The sequence below is a fragment of the Oncorhynchus gorbuscha genome, linkage group LG08 (assembly GCF_021184085.1).
Source record: "Oncorhynchus gorbuscha isolate QuinsamMale2020 ecotype Even-year linkage group LG08, OgorEven_v1.0, whole genome shotgun sequence".
NCBI lineage: Eukaryota > Metazoa > Chordata > Actinopteri > Salmoniformes > Salmonidae > Oncorhynchus > Oncorhynchus gorbuscha.
This window is the reverse complement of record NC_060180.1, coordinates 57,549,891-57,573,046: the sequence shown is the minus strand read 5'-3', so window position 1 is coordinate 57,573,046 and position 23,156 is coordinate 57,549,891. Positions and strand designations below refer to the sequence as shown.

General features: G+C 40.1%; 2 protein-coding genes across 2 annotated transcripts in view; one reads left to right on the top strand and one right to left on the bottom strand.

Annotated features, from left to right (window-relative positions):
• smg7 (SMG7 nonsense mediated mRNA decay factor) overlaps nucleotides 1-8,152 on the bottom strand; it is a 30,370-nt gene extending 22,218 nt beyond the window's left edge. Inside the window, 11 exon segments of the mRNA XM_046359996.1 lie at nucleotides 25-95; nucleotides 296-455; nucleotides 732-894; nucleotides 3,116-3,251; nucleotides 3,469-3,619; nucleotides 3,767-3,838; nucleotides 3,948-4,119; nucleotides 5,311-5,443; nucleotides 5,736-5,853; nucleotides 6,213-6,244; nucleotides 8,000-8,152. Coding sequence (XP_046215952.1) covers nucleotides 25-95; nucleotides 296-455; nucleotides 732-894; nucleotides 3,116-3,251; nucleotides 3,469-3,619; nucleotides 3,767-3,838; nucleotides 3,948-4,119; nucleotides 5,311-5,443; nucleotides 5,736-5,853; nucleotides 6,213-6,244; nucleotides 8,000-8,025 — 1,234 coding nt within the window. The 5' untranslated portion in view covers nucleotides 8,026-8,152.
• A 1,502-nt stretch (nucleotides 8,153-9,654) lies between these two features.
• LOC124041885 (nicotinamide/nicotinic acid mononucleotide adenylyltransferase 2-like) lies at nucleotides 9,655-23,146 on the top strand. The gene is made up of 11 exons (XM_046359995.1): nucleotides 9,655-9,843; nucleotides 12,291-12,379; nucleotides 12,996-13,063; nucleotides 15,750-15,828; nucleotides 18,291-18,420; nucleotides 18,656-18,736; nucleotides 18,860-18,904; nucleotides 19,134-19,210; nucleotides 19,599-19,700; nucleotides 19,895-19,962; nucleotides 20,554-23,146. Exons 1-11 carry the CDS (start codon nucleotides 9,759-9,761, stop codon nucleotides 20,654-20,656), a joined length of 927 nt encoding a protein of 308 aa, XP_046215951.1. The 5' UTR covers nucleotides 9,655-9,758; the 3' UTR covers nucleotides 20,657-23,146.
• The last annotated feature ends 10 nt before the right edge of the window (nucleotides 23,147-23,156 follow it).

Below are 23,156 nucleotides of genomic sequence, written 5' to 3'. Positions count from 1 at the left end.
GCAGAGATATCGAATGGCCATTACTTGATGCACAGAAAACATCCTCTTCCTTTGGTTGGAAACTGTTCAGAATGGACACCAGCCAAGGCCAAACACTAAGGATGAAATAAGAGCAAAATCTTGTTTAACTAAATGTAGACAATACAAAACCGCATTCAAAAGTATTACTGCTATTGCTAAGATCTAAAAGAAAAAAGTCCAAAACAAATAAACACACTACAACACCAGACAGGCAGAATGTATCTAAACACCTAGAGGGCAAACAGTGACATTGAAAGAGAAAAGATACACATACTACTGTCGTCTGTCCACGGCACAGTCCTGAAAAACGGTAGGTCGTAGTTTGAGCCAGTCCAGGGACACCTTGATGGCTGGCAATGGACATTCTCCCATGATCTCCTCTCCTCGGTTCTTGTTCAGCAGTGCTCGGCTACACATGACACCAAGAAATGACACTGTGGGAAAGGAAGAGGGCCTTAAAACACCAACAACAACCTGGCTCCTTGAATCATTCCAATTCCACAGAGAGTGAGGTCGAGGAAAGAGAAACAGGTCATCTGATAGTGGGGCCGTGAGAAAGCACCCTGCAGTTGACACAGTTCACAGATTTTTTTAAAAGCAAGTAAAACTCCAAATCTAAAAACAGCAGTTGCATAACCACAAACAGCCATGTCATTCACAAGGTAAGATGTATCGTGCATATTGAGAGACAATTGGAGTTGGGGACATACTGAAGAGACCGAGAAGTTGGAACCAGCCGATTTGCTCCTCGGAGCTGAAGCTCTGGTCATCTGTTTCATTGCCGAAGTCCCTCAGATGGTGCAGCTCAAACATGTTGATAATTGTGATGTGGACAAGCTGCTGGGAGCTGAAGGCTTTCTGCAGAATCAGCCGCTACAAAAAAAAAAAAAAAAAGGATGTTTACGCTACTTTCATATGGAATTGGGGTAGCTTCAGACATCTTCGGGCAATTTCCTGGATACAGATTCTCCTTTGAGAATAATTAAGTCCAGGACTAGGCTTAATCAGTGTCCGGGAAACCGGCCCAAAGACTTTCATAGAATGGTACATATCCAAGACCACTATTATCTACGCTTACAGACAGATTTCACAGTATGTTGCCTATTACATTTTTAGATTTTTAAGATCTGCTAATATTTGTTTCAAAACCAATTCAGTCTTTTTTTTGCCACATTCTTGCCGGGATAAGCTTTTCTAATCGCCAGTGCACTGCAAGTTGGAGTAGATATGAGCCTATGTCTATTTTAATAAATCCATTGAATAAACACCATCAAAGAAATCAATTATTCATTTGTTTTAGGCAGGTCTTAAGAAACATAAGCCTAATAAAATGTATTCAAAATAATAAAATGCCATATTTTGCTTTTAACTACGTTATTGGTCTGTGCAGCCTGAGGAAATCAATAATTAAACAGACAAGACACACTTAGGCTACCCTGATCACAGGCTACCCTGATCACAGATTTTATAGTAGGCTATGAATATAAATGAAATATAACACAAAATATGAATCATATTTTTAACCACACAACTTGAGTCACGGCAACGTGTGGAACCGCTGTCATAAAAAAAGGTTATATTTTATAAACAGAGCCCAAGCTTTTCTGATCCCAGTTTCATCTCTTTCCTACCCTCACTCCACTTTGTTAGGGAGCAGGGTCTTACATTGAGTATCCTCATCATGATACAGATAGAAAATAATAGCAATCTATATTTTCCAAAAGCATGCGAGTATCATGTTCATATTTCACAGCCTCCGTGGGCTTTTAGACAGTTGCCTATACGTGATAGAGCAAAATAATAGGCCTGCTCTTGATTTAGGCTACATTACTGCATGCTAAATGTTTCTGGTCAGTGATAGATGAGGAAACAAATAGATGAGCTTTACCACCTCCACATATTTGCCCAGTCAGAGAATTAACCAAATATACAGACAGATTCAGTGAAACAAAATCACACTGATTGATTAAGTCACAGGCATTTGGTCAGGAGTAGGCCTAGTCTACTAAGCGACTGAAGAGCAAAATAATCCACTTGTTAAATTATACGGAACTAAAATATAAAAACGCAACAATTTAAAAGATTTAGCTGAACAGGGTTTATATAAGGAAATCAGTCAATTGAAATAAATTCATTAGGCCCTAATCTATTGATTTCACGACTGGGCAGGAGCTTAGCCATGGGTGGGCCTGGGAGGGCATAGGCCCACCCACTGGGGAGCCAGGCACAGCCAATCAGAATAAGTTTTTCCCCCAACAAAAAGGGCTTTATTACAGACATAAATACTCCTCAGCAGCAGCACCCCACCCCGCCAACTTGACAAGATGATCACGAGCAGCACTCACCTCAACTTAGCTAACATCTCCCCAGGCTAATTGTAGCCTAACCAAACAACGAGTCAGTAAAAAAAAATATATATAAATACTTTAAAAATTTGTCTAAAAGTTACCAGACATTGTTTGATATATCAAGACTATAGAGTCCCCACACTTGTCTCAAATCAGCGCTGAAATAGTTGACCACACACTATTGCTATAGGCTATTGCTTCAAATGCATTATAACTATTGGATAACTTTGGAAATTTCAGTAAGCAACAATTTGATGGCTTCAATTGCATTAGCCTACTTTACTGCGATACTTACGTAATTCAGTGACATTTATTCAAACAGGAATTGTATATGGATCCATCTTGTTGAGATTAAGAAAACAGTGCATGAGTGGGCTATGCGAAAACATGGGTGAAGGGACATGCCTTGCAAAGTTTAGAACTGCCAGGAGGATAGTAGTAACGGACGCTGCCTAGCAACCATCCAAGACCTTAAGAGCATAGTGTGCATGCCAATGCTGCCTCAGCATTACAGATACATTTCATACTAAGCCGTAAGCAGAACATTACCGCAATCATGACCAGGTCATCAGGCAGAAATAAAATAGGCTTTATCGCCAGTAATACCTTTCGACTATAAAGAAAAGTTGGCAAAAAGTTGACAGGATGCTTAAGTTGGTGGAAACACGTCTTGGTTTGAAAGGTGTATATCCTTAGTTCCCCTTCACAAAGTATGCAAGGATTTAAACTTTACTTTAAAACATTACCTGAAACTGTTCTTCCAGGTTTTCTCTCAGGTTGTTAAGCTTCTCCAGGCTCTTGCTCAGGTAAACGTGACCATGGAACTTGATGAAGGCCTTGATGAAATCTGACACACTCCACTTTGTTTTGACCTCATCGCGGCTGAGGACGAGACAGGGATTAAGTATACATGGAACAACTTTAACTCCATACACTAAACCAGCTGGGTGATATCAACACCAGTTAAGATGGAAATCAAAATGCCCATTAGTCCCATCCCAAATGATGGTTGATAAAGGTGGGAAAATAAATAAAGCTAAGCTAAACATCTTCAAAAGAGCAATTGAAATGAGGCTACAATAACAATGCTCAATGATACCTTTCAACAGCTTTAGCGAGAGCTTTCTGCAGGTTGGTGGAGGCGGCAGGGAAAGGGAACTTGACGGCAATGCTCCTGCAGTAGTAGAATATTGTTGTGAGGTGGTCCCCTTTAGAGGAGGCCAGGATGGCCAGCTGATTGTAAGGCTGACCTGTTGGAGGAGAGACATTGACAGATCAACAGAAGACTCCGTATACTGAAAAGATTTCCTTGTCAGGTGAAAGACAAAAAGCACATTAATTGTGCGTGTGTCAGTAAACAAATACTGTACAGGAAAACTTCTGTATAAAGTACTTACCATTTGAAGGGACAAGTTGAGCTGCGTGTCTGTAATAGGACTCCGCTTGGCTGGTTTGGTTGCGATATCGTGCTGGAAGGGGGGAGGTAGCATATAAGAAAAACTCTTCAAAGCATTGCTTTGACCACAAAATGGTCTGCACAGTTAAATTATTTTGTAGCGATAATGTGACAACACTCACCGATGTCTCCGAGGTGGACGAGACAATGCTGGCAGATATAAGAGCAAGAGCTGGGTTGGGGTTTTACAATGGCGCTGGTGTTGGTCTGTTTATTGCTGATAATTCCAAGCTGAGATGACTTCACACGGCAAGGCAAGTCCACGTTGAACACGGTACACAGCTCCTGTAGTAACTGTTAGAGGCCAGGATCAACTATTATTAAGAGCAGCAGAGTTCTGCCTCATTTTCACATTGTAGATCTTCAAATATAATTTCATGTGTAATGTGTTGACCCCAGTTTTGAAACTGTCCTGACTTTTGTTATTAAATGTTTGATGTATGAATGTTGTTCTTTCGTATATATTGTTTTCATGTTTAGACAGGAAGCTACAAAAGTATTGGGACAGTGACGTTTCTTGTTGTTTTGGCTCTGTATTCCAGAACTTTGGATTTTAAATTAAACAGTAGACTAAAGAGTAGACTGTCAGCTTTAATTTGGGGGTATTTTCATCCATATCGGGTGAGTCATTACAGCACTTTTTGTACATAGTCCCCTCATTGTAAGGGACAAATTCACTTGTGTATTAAAGTAGTAAAAAGAGTCCGTATTTGATCCCATATTCATAGCACGCAATGAATACATCAAGCTTGTAACTTATGTTGTACATTGTTCCCTGTTCAAATAAACTTAATAAATATATTTCAAGCATCATTTGAATTTCTGATGAACATACACTATCCAGTGCATTCGGAAGGTATTCAGACCCTTTGACATTCTCCAAATTTTGTTACGTTAGTCTTATTCTAAATTGTATTACATTTTTTAAATTCTCAATCTACACACAATACCCCAAAATGACAAAGTGACATTTCTGCAGCATTGAAGGTACCCAAGAACACAGTGGCCTCCATCATTCTTAAATTAAATAAATTTGGAACCACCAAGACTCTTCTAGAGCTGGCCAAACTGAGCGATCAGTGGAGAAGGGCCTTGGTCAGGGATGTGACCAAGAACCCGATGGTCACTGACAGAGCTCCTCTGTGGAGATGGGAGAACCTTCCAGAAGGACAACCATCTCCGCAGCACTTTTTTTATATACACACACACATATGTTTTGGTTTGTTTTTTGCTTTGTCATTATGGGGTTTTGTGTGTTGATTGATGAGGGGAGAAAACAATTTCATCAATTAGGCTGTAATGTAACAAAATGTGGAAAAAGTAAAGGAGTCTGAATATACTGTGTGTATGTGTACACACACACACACTTGTTTTTATGGTTATGACATTTTATTTTCATGACCGTCTTCATCCATAAACATCGGTTACGCAGTTATATGGCAATTGTGCCAGCCCTAGTTAGGCTACGTTTTAGTTGCAACTTACTTGTGTGTAGAATCCACTAGCTGCTTCGAGAAATAGAGACAGATTGGCCTGCACCTCACTTCTATTGGGGTTGGCCCGGTTCTTGGCTTGACTCTGTAGTGTTGTTATTTGATTTTTAAAAGCATGGTTCCAGCTGAAAAATAGAGGAAATTAAATACCTTTTAGTTTAATCAAACAGCTGATGATAATCAATCTAATTCCAACATAACAACAGTTGTATTGTGCTTGAACGCAAGCTGACTCACTAAATATATCTACCGTCTTTCTAGTTGTCTTGCAATCTTACAAATATAATTGTATAATTGAGGACTATCTAATTGTTAGGAAGCAAGACTAAGATCCCTAGACCTAGCAAGAGAATTGATAGTAGTAGGCAGGCTAATCAGTTTCATAACATAATCAATATAATGTAAACTGGGGCTTACAGATCTTGCTCCACTTTCTTGTCCAAAGCATACTCCAGATCAGTCACCAGCATCTTCTGGTACAAGTCCTGAAGCGCTTGCCTTGAAGTCCAGACCTCTGCTGCACCAAGCTTAAAATCTAGGGGAAAAGATGACACTCACTGATCTAGTATACACTTCAGATGGATACTAAACCACTATAATGAGATTATATTTCTATAGGCTAAACATCATTCATCAAATAGGACTTCAACAGTAAGACTTTTCATAGATACCTTGGGATACATATGCAGAATATGACAAATTAATATGCAATCCCTGTCCCGGCTGTGGGGATTATCAACATCCAAAAACAGACCAGTATAAAAGCTTTCAAGAACAAACATTTCGACATTAAGAGAAGATATAATCAAAAGCAATACTGTCTGAAATTCATACTCTATATGCAGGGGTTGATGATTTAAACAAAGCAAGCCCAAATTTGAGGTGTGAACATACCTGTCATGTCAGCCTTCAGGGCCTCTGCCTGCCTGCTCGGTTGTAAACAAACAAAAGAGGCGGCAAGCTAAGTCAATCAATACAGACCCACTGAGAACCACATCTTACGACGCTACCTAGTATAAACCATAATGAATTAAGATCAGTGTATTGGATATTTAAAAAGATTAACATGAAAACTATGGGGATTAACGACAGGGAGTGCTAGTCCTCTGCCACTAATTCCTAAACTCAATCAAACATGTAACAGGAGATTGTATTTGTGGTTTGACATGCTGGAAAGGGGTAGGCTAAAAACTACAGATACTACTAGTTTCAATGGAAACTAAGCACTATTTCCCAGAAAACAGGAGGAAACATATGTTTTTATCTTATGTAATAGACTACTTCTCATGATCACATCTTTCCATCTCCAATAGAATGCATTATTGGATTACTATGGATTCAAATGATACAATACTACTGGTATCTCGTAAACTAAGCAGGATTGGCCATATACTGTTGTTATTATCCTTCACCGTGTAGCTCAATGGTCGGGCTAGGGATGAAGAATACTAATATACAGGGCTCGCGCTACCAGTGTAGGGGGTGAAGTGTTTCTGCTCCTGTATTTCTTAAAGCACGATTTGCTCTAACATCCCAATATCTGTCAACCAAATATTAGCCAATTGCTCTATAGTATAACAAAGGACCTGTATATTTTCACAAAAACAGCAAATTATTGGTTTCATTTCGTGAGACATGCACAGTGAATTGTCAATCCAGCAAACTCGCACTCAAACAGGCCAAACTGGAATGCATGTATAGCAAATTTAATCTAGCATTAGCCAAAGACTGTCACCAGTCGCTGGCTGGCTACGACTTTAGATTGCTTGGTAGATGAATCTATGGTTACATTTGGCTTGCTGACTTTACTTGGCGTTTGATTTACAACATCCTTGTCTGGATAATCCAATGTCACTGACACTGGTCTGAGCTGCTAGGTAACGTTCTGCTAAAGCCAAGGCCCATGTAGCCAGCCATTTAAAAAATAGATATTGTTAGTAATCAATGTGGATATAAAAAGGTACACTGCAGTGACTAACGTTAGCTAAATAATCCAGTTTAGCTAGTTAAATGGTAGACATCCGGACTCAGGTTGACATCCATTAGCTAACTAGCTACCAAGCTAAAAACGACATGCCCAGCAGGCTAACGTTAGCTAACTACCAAACAAGGGCAGGGGCGCTACTAGGTTAGCTAGCTAAAGGCTGCCTATGATTAAACTAGTTATCCGTTCGCTAAGTAACGCGCTCGATAATTAACTTTGTAACGTTAGCTAGCTATCCATTTTCTTTACGACACATACTACTTCCATCCATTTGCTATGGAAATAACCATAATGGTTAGTAAAAACTTGGCTAACGTGTTATCGTATCGACCGAGCAAGCTAACGTTAACTAGCTAGTCACCCTAACGTTACTAGCGAGCTAGAAAACTACTGTGTACTTTAGCTCACTAACATGCTAGCAGTAAACACCCATAGCTAAAAACTGACCCTACTCACAGTCACATACGTTTTTGACACGAATAAAAACAACAAGGATGGCACCTTTAGTGAAATTCCGTTCAAATAGGTAACATTAGCTGCTAGCTCAAATAACGCGTTTTCCTGTGTTGTGCGTTGCTAGCTAACGCTGCTGGCTAATTAGCTAGACAGAACGGACATTTATGGCGATAGCGCAAATAAGATTAAGCAGTAGGTGAGAAGGGAAAAAAACGTATAAAATGTAGAATTTCAAATGTACCGTAAATATTGGGCGCAGAGGTTCATCCTGTCCGATCGCCGGTCTTTAGACAACGACTGGTCCAAAAGCAAGAGCTACTCCCGGCGCCATATTGTTCGTCACTCTGTCACTAACAGAGCCACCGGCCCAGTTGCTGCGTTCTTGACAACTCTGAAACTCAAAAACCTCTGAGTTAAAAATTTGCGTATGGTTTTTGTGTAGAGCTTCCTATTGGTTAATTCTGATACTTTCCGAGTGGGAAACTCTGACCAAATCTTTCTACGAGTTTCCAAGTCGGAATGTCCGAGTTCCAAGCTGTTGTGAACGTGGTAAATGTACACCATGCAAATTGTGAGCGGCACAAGGTATGGTCAAGTTTTGTTTCAAGCCAGTGGGCCTGCCTCGCGGTCAAACTGACCAATAAATAATATATACATTCTGACCTCAATTGCCTTGGGCGGAATTAGGAAAATTATCAAAATGTACCTAGGCTAACTAGGTTAACCTAGGTTAACTAAGAGGTTAATTATAGGCTATATTAGAATGGATTCACCCAGACATTTACAGTTCGATTGCCTTTTTCACATCACAAGTCGAGTCAACTTTGCCATAAGGGTCGGGACCTCTTGGCAGATATATTAGGTCTATGCTCGTTCACAACAGGGAGGTTGCAATACTGCTCACAGCCAACCCCAATGCAAACAGGGGAACACAACAGAGGATCACAAACTTAAAAAGGCAGCATAATTATCCCACCTCTGCCACCAAGGTAGTGATTAAAAGACAAATCAAATTCGGAACAGCCAGAATGGGGCTTGAACCAGCGACCCTGCTGTTATGGGGCGAGCATAGCACCAGGGAGCCCAAGACCAGACCAATTTTAAAGATAACATGGTAGTCTACACTCACATTCATGGAGTCTATGAGGAAAATACGTTTAATTTCACTATATAACCAATTAACATAAACTCAATTATTTGTTGAATTATTAAATGCATGATATACTGTATATTATGTCAAGCTATCACAGCAAATGTATAGGCCTAATTATTATGATTATAATGGTAAATTGTCCATGGGCCACACAAACCATAAATGCAACTTGAGGGTATAGTGCCAGCGCAGAAAGGATGGAATGTTCTTTACAAGGAAAACCCACTTGCCACATCAAATTATGCATTTTGTGACAAAGTTACACTTTGCTTTTTGAATGTCCAATATCTTGAAAACTTGACTGCTGACATTCAAAACATTTTGGGACTGTATTAACAGTGGACTAATAAAACATATATAAATATATAGTTTTTGAGTGGAGTTTTCACATAAGGTAAGCCTATAAGACTAAGGCCCTTTTAACAACAGTTAGTTCAGTTTTCTCACTTAATCTCATGTCTAAACCGTCTAGGCTACTCAAGTCAGAAGCAAAGTAATACTGGAGTAGTAGGTCTAATTAAAAACGGAAGAATCATTTCGATCAGTGGCATGCCCCATTATGTGGCAAATTTGCCAGAGGCCACACTAAGTCTATAATAAAAGCTAATGTAGCCTACCTATTGTTTTAAATTGTATTGTAAAATCAAACATTTTCCAATGTCCAGTGCTGTGAGTGCCTTTGGTCCTGTGCCTTTAATATAGAGTGTAGTGACGCTCTGTATCCTGCGAGGAGACTTGGACACTGCCGCATCCAAATTAACCTCGCCTCTCTCTGCGGTCGCTAACAGCAAAACAAAGAAGAACAAATCGGTAGTTGCAGAAAAAGAGACTCATATCCAACCATATCATGACGGACAACACTAAAACGCACGTTATTTTGCTGTCATGTGGAAGCTTTAACCCCATCACTAAAGGACACATTCATATGTTTGGTAAGCATTACCTATGCGTTCTTCTGTATATTTTGAAGGGGTTTTGGTGCCCCAGATGTTGTGGGTAGGATATTAGTTTAAGAATGAGAAGGCGTTCAGGTGTCTACATTACTATGGCAATTAACCTATATATCAGTATTATAATGTCAGAATCGGGTGATGTTTGGTAGGCGTTTTGCCATAGACCTTTATGGTATTCGCTGTCCACGAGGGGGGTGCTGAAATGGGCGACGGCCTCAGTGACGGATATATGATTATGTCAATTAAGTTAAAGTCTTATCATTGAATTTCACGTGTTTTTATTTTATTTTGCTGTGTGTTTTTGAACACCACGTATGTTTAAAATAATTACATTAATTAACACCAGAACCATTCCATCTACAGGTTATTATTACTATATTGAGCGCACAGTATCATTTCAGTGTCGTCTACGTTGGTGTATGCTGCATAGCCCGACCAGCCCTAAAAACAATAGCAAATGGATTTGGATAAAGTAGGCTAGGCTATTTTGAGAATGTATTGCAGTATACGGATGTTGAGCCACTGGACACAGGGGGCATCTTGAGCATGTTTGGGCATTGGTTGCCTGATTGCACATACTGCGTCACTCATAACGAATGAGAAATCGTATCTCAAATAATGATAGCATACAATCAATCTTACTGTGAAGCCGGGCAATATTGTAAAACAATCGGCTAAACACAACAGGTATTCACCAATTCATGGAAATGCAGTAAAATATCAAGCCAACACAAATGGCAAATCTACATCTCTTGACTAAATATGTTCTCATTTTTGACATGTGTGGTCCTGTATATCCTTTCTTTTTCATGTTCTGTGACTGCAGACTTGCAATTTGATTGATCCATAGAGGCATTTACGTTATTGTCTTTGCCATACCTGTTATCAGTTTCAACGAACATTTCGTCAATTAAATATCTGTGGACTATTTCATCATGGTTTTCTTGTTGCTTTAAATATTAGGCTACTGATCCAGTACACATAATTCAGTAATGGCACAGTGCCACAATTAGGGAGATTTCACATTTCAACAGCCAGCCAGATGCATCAGTATGTTGATGTAAGCAATCACAGAATAACTAGTAAAGTACTCTATTTTATAATACAAACCGTTATCATAAAATATAGTTAAATGACTGTCATACAAAATTAGGGTACACCATAGGCTAGTACCCTGAAAAATAACTACATCATAAGAGATAGTCATAAGAATAGCTTGAGTGAAATCATTATGCTGCAGCAGTAGTAAGTGAACCTGGAATATTATGGGGCAGAGGGGGAAAGCATCCATGTTTCCATGACCTATTTTTTCACACCACCTCTCTGCATGTCTTGGAGTGGCAGTTCTGGAAAAATGAAAGTACTGTAGTTGCTCATAGGGAGCAATGGAAACTCCCCAGTGAGCCCTTCTGACTCACAGCAGGATTACATGAAAGAACAGAAAGTGATGAAGCAAATACATGCATATACCAAGGACTAGGACTTTTGGATGGTGTCAGATCATGCATTTCAATAGTGATTCAGTTTCATCTATTTTTCAAGTCATTGTTGAGAAGAATTGTGATTCTCTTGAGAATGTAAGGGTGAGACGCTTGTAGCTCATTATTACCTCATTCAATAGTTGTATGTCTTCACTAGAACCCTTGTCTGTGTTGCAAATGGCACTCCTATATAGTGCACTACTTTGACCAGAGGCCTATGGTCCCTGGTCAAAAGTAGCACACTACATAGAGAATAGGGTGCTATTTAGGATGCCGCCTTGTTTTTTTGTGTTTTTTTTGCCTCAATCCATCTGATTTGGAGGGCAACCCCAGATTTCTGACTTTCTCATTAACATTCAACTCAAAACATAGCTTTCTTACTTTCCTCTCTCATACCCCGTCTTCTTGCATGAATAATACATTCTCTAATCATATTCATGTATATGACTCTATCTGTAGTGGCTCTGCTCAATTTGCACAGGCATTGTAGATCATACACTTTGAGCTGGTATACTTGCAACATATAGTCTTCAGTAAGTTTCCACAGACAGGCTTGCTTGAAGAGGACTCATATCATGAGTTTCTCTATTGGTGGCATGCAGGCAGTAACGTTACTCCACAACAATAGAGTGAATAGATGAATAGATGAATTTTTGCCCTGTGGTTGAACCAAAAAGTTCTCATCAATCAACTTCCAATTGAAAACAACTGTTATTGTAGACTTAAGTTGTAGCTTAAACTAAAGCATGGCTTCTGGAATTATTTTATTGGTCTCCCTGGAGATATTATGTACACATTCATTTGCATGTATACTGGCAAGCCAGGGTTAATTTATTTTGGGGTTTGCTGATGGCAAACAGGTTACCTGATTAAAACTGTAATATTATGCACACTATGAACCATGATAAGTATGTTGACAGTTACATACTGTATCTGCTTTTACAGAAAAAGCCAGAGAATACCTGCACAAAACAGGGAAGTTCATTGTGATTGGGGGTATCATTTCACCTGTACATGACTCCTATGGCAAACCGGTAAGAACTTCTTCAACAGTATATTCACAGACGGCTTTGTTTGGTATCTATGAAGTTCGGGTAACTAACAAAGAATCCCCATTTGTTATTTGACTGACATGAGTATAATTACAGTAATGAAGCACATGAGTGATAGCTTGTGGTTATTTTTATGAATGTGACCTTTTTGTGTGACCTTTTTGTATGGTCCTCCTGTGTAAGTGTTCATGTTGCATTCAGATTACATAAAGCACCTCTAATACTATCGTCATCTATTCTCCCGAGCCGTTTCTGGAATGAATGAAAAGCTTTTCCCAGTTTCTCTCTCTATAAGAAACAGAAAACATGAATAATAAATGTACGAGAAATGCCGTTTCAGTCATATCATGAATCTTATGTGCATTTTATATTCCTCACAAATAAAACCTGTCAAACCAGTGGATTACCATGCAGAGACATACAATAAATTGAATAAACACAATGTATGAGTTGTAAATGGCACCCTATTCCCAACATAGTGCACTACTTTTGACCAGATATAGTGCGCTATATAGGGAATAGGGTGCACACAATGTGACACACACAATGAACACAATGACTGCTTGAAAGCTTAATCAATCCCACCATGTGTTCACAGGGCCTCGTCCCCAGCAGACATCGTCTCACGATGTGTCAACTGGCAGTCCAGTCGTCCGACTGGATCAGGTGAGTCAGTGGCTATCTGCCCAGAACAACAAGCCTGCTTCCCAAATGGCACCCTATTCCCTACATTTGTCACATGCGCTGAATACAACAAGTGTAGACTTTACCGTGAAATGCTTAAGCCCTTAAGCAACAGTGCAGTTCAAGAAGAGTTAAGAAACTATTTACTAAGTAGACTAAAATAAAAAGTAATAATAAAAAAGTAACACAATAAGAATAACAATAATGAGGTTATATACAGAGGGCACTGGTACCGAGTCAGTGTGCAGGGGTACAGGTTAGTTGAGGTACTTTGTACATGTAGGTGGGGGTGAAGTGTCTATGCATAGATGATAAACAGCGAGTAGCAGCAGTGTACACAAGGGAACGGGTGGGGGGGTGGGTCAATATAAATTGTCTGGTGGCAATTTTATTAATTGTTCAGCAGTCTTATGGCTTGGGGATAGAAGCTATTGAGGAGCCTCTTGGTCTTAGACTTGGCGCTCCAGTACCGCTTGCCATGATAGTTAGTTGGTGATGTGGACACCAAGGAACTTGAAACTCTCGACCCGCTCCACTACAGCCCGATCGATGTTAATAGGGGCCTGTTCGGCCTGCCTTTTCCTGTAGTCCACAATCAGCTCCTTAGTCTTGCTCACATTGAGGGAGAGGTTGTTGTCCTGGCACCACACTGCCAGTTCTCTGACCTCTTCCCAATAGTCCGTCTCATCGTTGTGGGTGATCAGGCCTATCACTGTTGTGTCGTCAGCAAACTTAATGATGGTGTTGGAGTCGTGTTTTGCCACACAGTCGTGGGTGAACAGGGAATACAGGAATGAACTAAGTACACACCCCTGAGGGGATCAGCGTGGCAGACGTGTTGTTGTCTACTTTTACCACCTGTGGGCGGACCATCAGAAAGTCTAGAATCCAGATGCAGAGGGAGGTGTTTAGTCCCAGAGTCCTTAGCTTAGTGATGAGCTTCGTGGGCACTATGGTGTTGAACACTGAGCTGAAGTCAAAGAACAGCATTCTCACATAGGTGTTTCTTTTGTCCAGTTGAGAATGGGCAGTGTGGGGTGCGATTGAGATTGCATCATCTGTGGATCTGTTGGGGCGGTATGCAAATTGTAGTGGGGGGAGGATGCTGTTGATGTGAGCCTTTCTATTTTTATATTATTATTATTATTATTATTTATATATATATATATATTTTTTAAATTGACCCCTTTTTCTCCCCAATTTCGTGGTATCCAATTGTTGTAGTAGCTACTATCTTGTCTCATCGCTAAAACTACCGTACGGGCTCGGTAGAGACGAAGGTTGAAAGTCATGCATCCTCCGATACACAACCCAACCAAGCCGCACTGCTTCTTAACACAGTGCGCATCCAACCCGGAAGCCAGCCACACCAATGCGCCGGAGGAAACACCGTGCACCTGGCCACCTTGGCTAGCGCACACTGCGCACAGCCCGCCACAGGAGTCGCTGGTGCGCGATGAGACAAGGACACCCCTACCGACCAAGCCCTCCCTAACTTGGGCGACGCTAGGGCAATTGTGCGTCGCCCCACGGACCTCCCAGTCGTGGCCGGTTACGACAGAGCCTGGGCGCGAACCCAGGGACTCTGATGGCACAGCTGGCGCTGCAGTACAGCGCCCTTAACCACTGCGCCACCCGGGAGGCCCCTATGACCAGCCTTTCAAAGCACTTCATGGTTACCGACGTGAGTGCTACGGGGCGGTAATCATTTAGGCAGGTTATCCTCGTTTCCTTGGACACAGTGACTATGGTGGTCTGCTTGAAACATGTAGGAATTACAGACTTTGTCAGGGAGAGGTTGAAAATGTCAGTGAAGACACTTGACAGTTGGTCCGCTCATGCTTTGAGCACACATCCTGGTAATCTGTCTGCCCAGCGGTTTTGTGAATGTTGACCTGTTTAAAGGTTTTGTTCACATCGGCTTCCGAGAGGATTATCACACAGTTATCCACAACAGCTGGTGCTCTCATGCATGCTTAAGTGTTGCTTGCCTCAAAGCGTGCATAAAAAGGCATTTAGCTCGTCTGGTAAGCTCATGTCACTGGGCAGCTCACATCTGGATTTCCCTTTGTAGTCTGTAATAGTTTTCAAGCCTTGCCACATCCGACGAGCGTCAGAGTTGGTGTAGTAGGATTCAGTATTAATCCTGTATTGACACTTTGCCTGTTTGATGGTTTGTAGCAGGGCATAGCGGGATTTGTTATAAGCGCCCGGATTAGCCTCCCACTCCTTGAAAGCGGCAGCTCTAGTCTTTAGCTCGATGCGAATGTTGCCTGTAATCCATAGCTTCTGGTAGTCACTGTGGGGACAACGTTGTCTATGCACTTATTGATGAAGCCGGTGACTGAGGTGGTGTACTCCTCAATGCCATTGGATGAATCCTGGAACACATTCCAGTCTGTGCTTCCAAAACAGTTCTGTAGTGTAGTATCCGCGTCATCAGACCACTTCCATTGTGCACTATATAGGGAAAAGGATAGAGATCAGGGCACGTATTCATCATGCGTGAGTAGGAGTGCTGTTCTAGGATCAGTTTTGCCATTTAGGTTATGATGAATCTATACAGGAGGGATCTGCTCCTAGATCAGTACTCCTACTCTGAGACGCTTTATAAATAGGGGCCCAGAAGTACACAGCTGTTCATCTATCATGTGTTATTTTCATGCAGAGTGGATCCCTGGGAGTGCTACCAGGACACATGGCAGACTACATGCAGCGTGCTGGAGCATCATCGTGACCTCATGAAGGTAAGCCAGGGTTGGGGGGCGGAGGGTTCAGGCTGGGGAGTATTTTTCTCCACTAATAAAGGACTAATGAAGGCCTAGTTCACTCATTTTGTGACCGGGAAAAAGTATGTATATCTTTTTAAAAATATATATATACAGCACCAGTCAAAAGATTGGACACACCTATTCATTCAAGGGTTTTTCTTTATTTGTACTATTTTCTACATTGTAGAATAATAGTGAAGACATCAAATCTGTGAAATAACACATATGGAATCATGTATTAACCAAAAAAATGTAAAACACAATTTTATATTTGAGAAAGTAGCCACCCTTTGTCTTGATGACAGCTTTGCACACTCTTGGCATTCTCTCAACCAGTTTCATGAGGTAGTCACCTGGAGTGCATTTCAATTAACAGGTGTGCCTTGTTAAAAGTACATTTGTGGAATTTCTTTCCTTCTTAATGTGTTTGAGCCAATCAGTTGTGTTGTGACTGTCACATGTGCTCCCTCCCTGGCCTCTAGGTCACCAGGCTGCACGTGATGGCGCACACCTGATACCATTGTTACACGCACCTGCACATCATCACTCACCTGGACTCCATCACTTCCTTGATTACCTGCCCTATATATATCACTCCCATCGGTTCCTTCCCCAGGCATCATTCTTTCTGTTTCATGCCTGTGTGTTGTTTGTGTTTCTTGTTTTGTATTATGTTGCATTTATTTATTAAAACACTTACTCCCTGAACTTGCTTGCCGACTCTCAGAGCACATCGTTACAGTGACAAGGTATGGGTGGTATACAGAAGATAGCCCTATTTGGTAAAATACCAAGTCCATATTATTGCAAGAACAGCTCAGATAAGCAAAGACAAATGACAGTCCATCATTACTTTAAGACATGAAGGTCAGCCGAACCGGAAAATTTCAATAACTTTTAAAGTTTCTTTGAGTACAGCCGCAAAACCCATCAAGCACTATGATGAAACTGGCTCTCATGAGGACCGCCACAGGAAAGGAACACCCAGAGTTACCTCTGCTGCAGAGGATAAGTTCATTAGAGTTGCCAGCCTCAGAAATTGCAGCCCAAATGCTTCATAGAGTTCAAGTAACAGACTCATCTCAACATCAACTATTCAGAGGAGACTGCCTGAATCAGGCCTTCATTGTCGAATTGCTGCAAAGAAACCACTACTAAAAGGACACCAATAAGAAGAAGAGACTTGCTTGGGCCAAGAAACCCAAGCAATGGACATTAGACTGGTGGAAATCTGTCCTTTGGTGTGATGAGTCCACATTTGAGATTTTTGGTTCCAGCCGCCGTGTCTTTGTGAGACGCAGAGTAGGTGAACAGATTATCTCCGCATGTGTGGTTCCCACCGTGAAGCATGGAGGAGGAGGTGTGATGGTGTGGGGGTGCTTTGCTGGTGACGCTGTCAGTGATTTATTTAGAATTCAAGGCACACTTAACCAGCATGGATACCACAGCATTCTGCAGCGATATGCCATCCCATCTGGTTTGCGCTTTTTGGGACAATAATTTGTTTTTCAACAAAACAATGACCCAACACACCTCCAGGCTGTGTAAGGGCTATTGGACCAAGAAGGAGAGTGATGGAGTGCTGCATCAGATGACCTGGCCTCCACAATCACCCTACTTCAACCAAACTGAGATAGTTTGGGATGAGTTGGACCGCAGAGTGAAGGAAAAGCAGCCAACAAGAGTTACGCATATGTGGGAAATCCTTCAATACTGTTGGAAAAGCATTCCAGGTGTAGCTGGTTGAGAGAATACCAAGAGTGTGCAAAGCTGGCAAAGGGTGGCTACTTTGAAGAATCTAAAATATATTTAGATTTGTTTAACACTTTTTTGGTTACTACATGATTCCATGTGTGTTATTTCGTAGTTTGATGTGTTCACTATTATCCACTATTATTAAAAAGTTTTGACTGGTACTGTATATTTTTTTTTTTATCAGGGGAACCCTCAGCACCTCTACTTCCTGCGGCTTTGTATATTGCATGGGCTGTACATTTAGCAGTGAAGGATAATATCAAGATAAAATTGTGGTAGTTCAGAGAGGAGAGTTCAAGGTAGCCTACATTGGATGCAACAGAATTAGTTAGGGTGTATGGAACTTATTCATAGATAATACATTCATGCGCGGCCCACTAAATATTAATAAAGACAGGGCAAATTGAACTGTTTTTAGAAATAGCCTATAACATTACTGTATGCTGCAATTGTTTCCATGGCAACAAAACATTACCGAATTTAGAACACTACAGTATATCAAAACACTGCTGTAATATGTGACAAATCCTTCCATCAGAATGTGGGCAATCTATTTGTGGTGCTGACCTAAGCTGGATCAAATGCCATTTAACTGGACTGAAGGTGCCAATCATGGTATTTTGTCTAGTTAAATAAAGGTTAAAAAATTTTTTTTTATGTTTTTGTTTTTTTCCTGTCCACAGAGAGTCACAGGGTGCATTCTGTCCAATGTGAACACACCGTCCACAACTCCAGTGATCGGCCAACCACAGAATGAGACTCAGACTGCCATCTATCAGAACCACAACACAATGAACAACAAGCCCACTGCCAGTGAGGGATTATGTACATATATGCTACACAAATGTCTTTCAGATCTCATTCGTGCCATTTTCATTAGGTTAACAATAAAGAGCTCAGAATCTGAAATATAATTTATGATTGATGAGAAGGAGGAAAGGTTGTTGTAATGTACTAAGAAATGGATTGTCTGCTTTCTATAACTTATTCAATGGATGTCATTTGCTACTAGAAAATGTCTGATGTTTGCTTCCTCATACCTAAACAGTTAAGCTTTGGGGGAAGATGAGTGAGAGCTTGGGCAAAATTTGCTGTGTTCGCCCCCACATTGATCGTTTTACCTTTGTGGGTAAGTAGTATGCTACACAAGCAACTTCCTGAAAATCATACATTTGTAATTGTATGGTACAGTAAGTTCACAATGATTGATTAATAACCCTTTATTTTATCTTGATTTCTTTTATATCAAAAGATGAAAATGCCAACCTTGGCCCTGTAATGCGATATGAGGAAATTGGTGAGTTAACACTCTTTTGTATGTCTCCATAAGATTGATGTACTACCAATATTGCATACCGACTATATATTGTCAGAATACAAAAGCTTTTAACTTGGGTCATTATATTTTCCCTTCACAAACCAAAATAACTTTCTTCATTATCGACTAATTGAACAGGAAGTTATCTTATCCATGTACTTTTTTGTTTATTGGGTGTCTAATTTCTGTCTTCATGTCTATTGTCCAGAGTTGCGCATCTTGCTTCTGTGTGGCAGTGATCTTTTGGAGTCGTTCTGCATCCCTGGCTTATGGAAAGACAGTGATGTAAGTAGGCCCTCTCACTCTTTCACTTCCCTGTCTTCTTAAGTCTGTTGTAAGACTGTCATTCTCACAGAAAATATTAACACTTTGTTTTTTTTCTAGTTATTTTCATACTTTACATAGTATACAGTACATACTTGTCCTAATGGCTTGCCCTGAAGTTCTAAGCAGACATAGTAAGACCTCTAAAGAGACCGAAGGGGACACTGGAAGACTAATAGTTTTGAATAATGTTGACATTTTAATCTATCCAGTCTCCACGTAGGGACATAAATGATAATTATTGAATATCCTAATATGCATAATGTTGCATCCGAGACACTTTACCATAACTATTACAGTGACAGAATTATAAGGCAATACTGCAATGTGCCATACAAATGGTTTGCAGATGGAGGTGATTGTGGGAGACTTTGGGATTGTTGTTGTGCCTCGGGATGGAGTTGATACAGAGAGGATAATGAACCATTCCTCTGTGCTGCGCAAGAACAAGGTATTATCTGCATTTTGAGCCTATATGAGTCATGAGCTTGGTTAAAAGTGGAAACCCAATACGCTTGATAATATAATCTGTTAAAGCTTATTATGTAAAATGTCTTAACATGGTACCAACTCTGTACCATAGAAAATTATAAATATCCATTGATACATTTTATAACGTAAAACTTTCTCTGTGTTTTTTTCCAGGATAACATCACAGTAGTAAAAGACGATGCCAACCACCCTATGTCCATTGTCAGCTCAACCAAGAGCAGGTAAATGTGAATTATAAGTTAGCACCCATCCTATTTTGTGCCTCCATTAGGCCTATTTAATAAATAATAATACATAATTATAGAATCTACTGTATTTTATTCACTGTGGACTCTGGTAAAGATTGGTTCTTTTTCACAAAGATGTATTTGTCAAAGGGAAAATCCACTCAAAAACAATCTTTAGCTATTTTTTTCAATAGTCCAATGTTGATACAATTCCAAAATGTTTTGCATGTCAGCGCTCAAGATTTCAAGATATTGGACTTTCAAAAAGTAAAGTGTCACTTGCCACATCATCATGATGATGCAAAATACCAAAAGATAGTTTTTGAGTGGATTTCCCTTTAATGTACCACTTCAGTAGCTGTTTAGTGGCTCTTCGGTCTAACCAAAACATTTGCTGAACATTAGGAGGCTGTTTTCCGGAAACAAATTAAGCATAGTACTAGACTAAAAAGCTTTTTCAATGGAAATTCTCCATTAAGCTTACTGTTTTGTCCAGGACTAGGCTTTGTCTACTCCCGGGAAACCGCCTCTAGTTGAACTAAGCTGTTCCCATATCACATTCTAATTCTATGTCCCTTCTATCAGACTGGCCCTGCAGCACGGGGACGGTCATGTGGTGGACTACCTGAACCAGACAGTCATCGACTACATCCTGCAGAGTCAGCTCTACATCAATGCCTCTGGATAGGAACTACTGCTACGGCCTACTATCAAATTGTCCCATCTGTCTCTCATGTAAAATGTATACTCCTCTTGAGCTACTGCTTTTCCATTCGAAGGAGCATTAGATATGCATTTCCCTTCTTACTGTATCATAATGACTCATCGGACCTGTGGATGTACTGTACAGCGAGGTGCTTAATAGCTGTGTGTACAGTGGACTACCTTCACAACTGACTTTGTGTAGGCTGCATGGGATAGTGTTTCTGTCTGTCCCAAATGGCACCCTAATCCCTATATAGTACACTACTTTTGACCAGGGCCTGTTAGGCTCTGGTAAAAAATAGTGCACTTTTTATTCAATATGATGCCATTTGGGATGCAACCTTGGTGTCATGAAGAGAGGGTGCAGAGATTGTTACCTAATGAATGTTGACCTTTGCTGCTTGATTTAAATCTGTCGGTTCTTAGACTGCATGCTTAGAACGTTTTTTTGTTTTGGCATGAGTACTTACTCACTTCGTAGATATATGTTGTGAAAGTGTTTGCAAAAAGACAAACATAGTGGGTACCCACCTCTCACTTCATTTTCTATTCACTATAATTCTACTGTATGTACAGAAGTATCTGTATTGATGTATCTGTGATTGCATATCAATGCCTAAATGTTGTCTTCAGTGGGCATTCGTGCAAAATGTAGATTTGTTTGCACATAAGACAATGATTTGTGCATTGATTTATTGTGTGCAAAAGATTTTGCACATTTCTCCTGCTTGTCACCAAGCAAATTACCACGACTCCCAAAGCAAATGCAATTAACCTCTTTCTTACTCTGTGCTATGTAGCTAGTTACTCGAGATTCTTACAAAAATGTGTCTAGTGGAAAAAACAACAGCACAAACTACAGAAGTGCATTCCATGTGCCTGGGGATGAATTCACAGATATAAGTCTCCCGCTCCCTTGCACTCAACACTGGCATAATATTATCAACCTGATATAAAATGTGCTCTAATGTTGTTCTGCAAAGGAAGTGGGGACATAGCCTTTGATCAATAGTTTCTTACGGAAGCTTCTCATGTTCAGTGCCAGGACTCTTTAGACAGTTCAGTTTAATGGGCATTGAGTGTAACCATTGATTTGTGCAGTAATGATTTCACAGGGTAATAGGGTGTATACAGTATGTGCATATCACAGGACATTGGTTGCACCTTAGTTGAAGAGTACGGGCTCTTGGTAATGGCTGGAGCGGAATAAGTGGAATGGTATTAAATACATCAAACACATGGTTTCCATGCTATTCCGTTCCTGCAATTATGAGCTGTCGTCCCCTCAGCAGCCTCTTGTGGTGCACATTGTGCCCAATTGGTCAATGCAAAATAATGACGATTATTTGGTTTAATTAGTGTCTAAATGTTACCAAAGCATCTTGCATTCATATCTCGCTTTACAAGTGTCAATTTGGCTAAGAATATTAGGTTATTCAATCTTAATATCAGATGAAGCAAAATACATTCCACTGCTTCCTGCAATCTCACAGTTCATAATTTAGAAGAAATGGACACAAGTGCTACTAGTTGTCAATATTGTAGCGTTGTATAAGCCTGGCATGATGCAAGACTATCAATAGTACACTGTGTGTAAGATGTTCTAGACAAACAATATTGCTTCTTTATGTGTCATCCGAGTGTAATGAACAAACTGTACTGGGTCCAATACCCCTTCAAGCAGATGGTCTTCATACATGCATCCCTTGAGTCTTTCTATCAAATACACAACATCAGTTATTTGGTATTCTTTAAAGACTGGTTTAGATAAACAAGATGTGGAAAATCTGATGTGAAAAATAAGCATAGTCTTGGTCCTAGTAATAGGGCAATGTTTAGTATAATAGTCTCAGCCCACTGGGCAAAGACATTTCAACATCTAGTTTGGATTTAAATTTGGTTGAGTTGTCAACTAATGTGAATTCAACACGAAATTTAAAAAAAAATCAAAATCTCCATGTCATTAAATTTAGGTGAAAAGTTGGGTGAAAAAAATACAACATTCCAATATGTTGATGACTTTCTGCAAATCCAATCATTTTCCCACGTTGATTCAACGTCATCACATTGATTTTGTGTTGTTGAATAGATGTGGAAACAACGTTGATTAAACCAGTGTTTGCCCAGAGGGAGAGAAGGTCTCATGGAACCTGAGGAGATTGTATGAGTAGATGATTTATAGATATAATATGAAGAGATGTTTGATTTATATTTAATTCTGTTCATTTAATTATTTGGTAAGGAGTCCTGAAAACATACATTTTTTTGGAATCCTATGTAAAATGAGCTACAATTCCACTTTCAGATCTGGGTTGGAAATGATCTGTATTTTGTCATCTTAGACTGTGGACTGACTGGCTGACACAATATAACATTCTCAGTCTTTCAATACCTCCATAATAAACCAAGTGTGTAACAATAGATATGTTGTAGTTGCTTACATGATTAGTAATTTCCTCAGTTGAAAAGCAAAAGGATAGCTT

What these genes read in the sequence shown, in the direction of transcription:
- LOC124041885 (XM_046359995.1), top strand. Translation starts at nt 9,759, where the DNA reads ATGACGGACAACACTAAAACGCACGTTATTTTGCTGTCATGTGGAAGC. An exon ending in GAACAACAAGCCCACTGCCA is followed by an intron (nt 18,421 to 18,655) that starts GTGAGGGATTAT and finishes ATACCTAAACAG; the next exon opens with TTAAGCTTTGGGGGAAGATG. An exon ending in GCTTATGGAAAGACAGTGAT is followed by an intron (nt 19,211 to 19,598) that starts GTAAGTAGGCCC and finishes AATGGTTTGCAG; the next exon opens with ATGGAGGTGATTGTGGGAGA.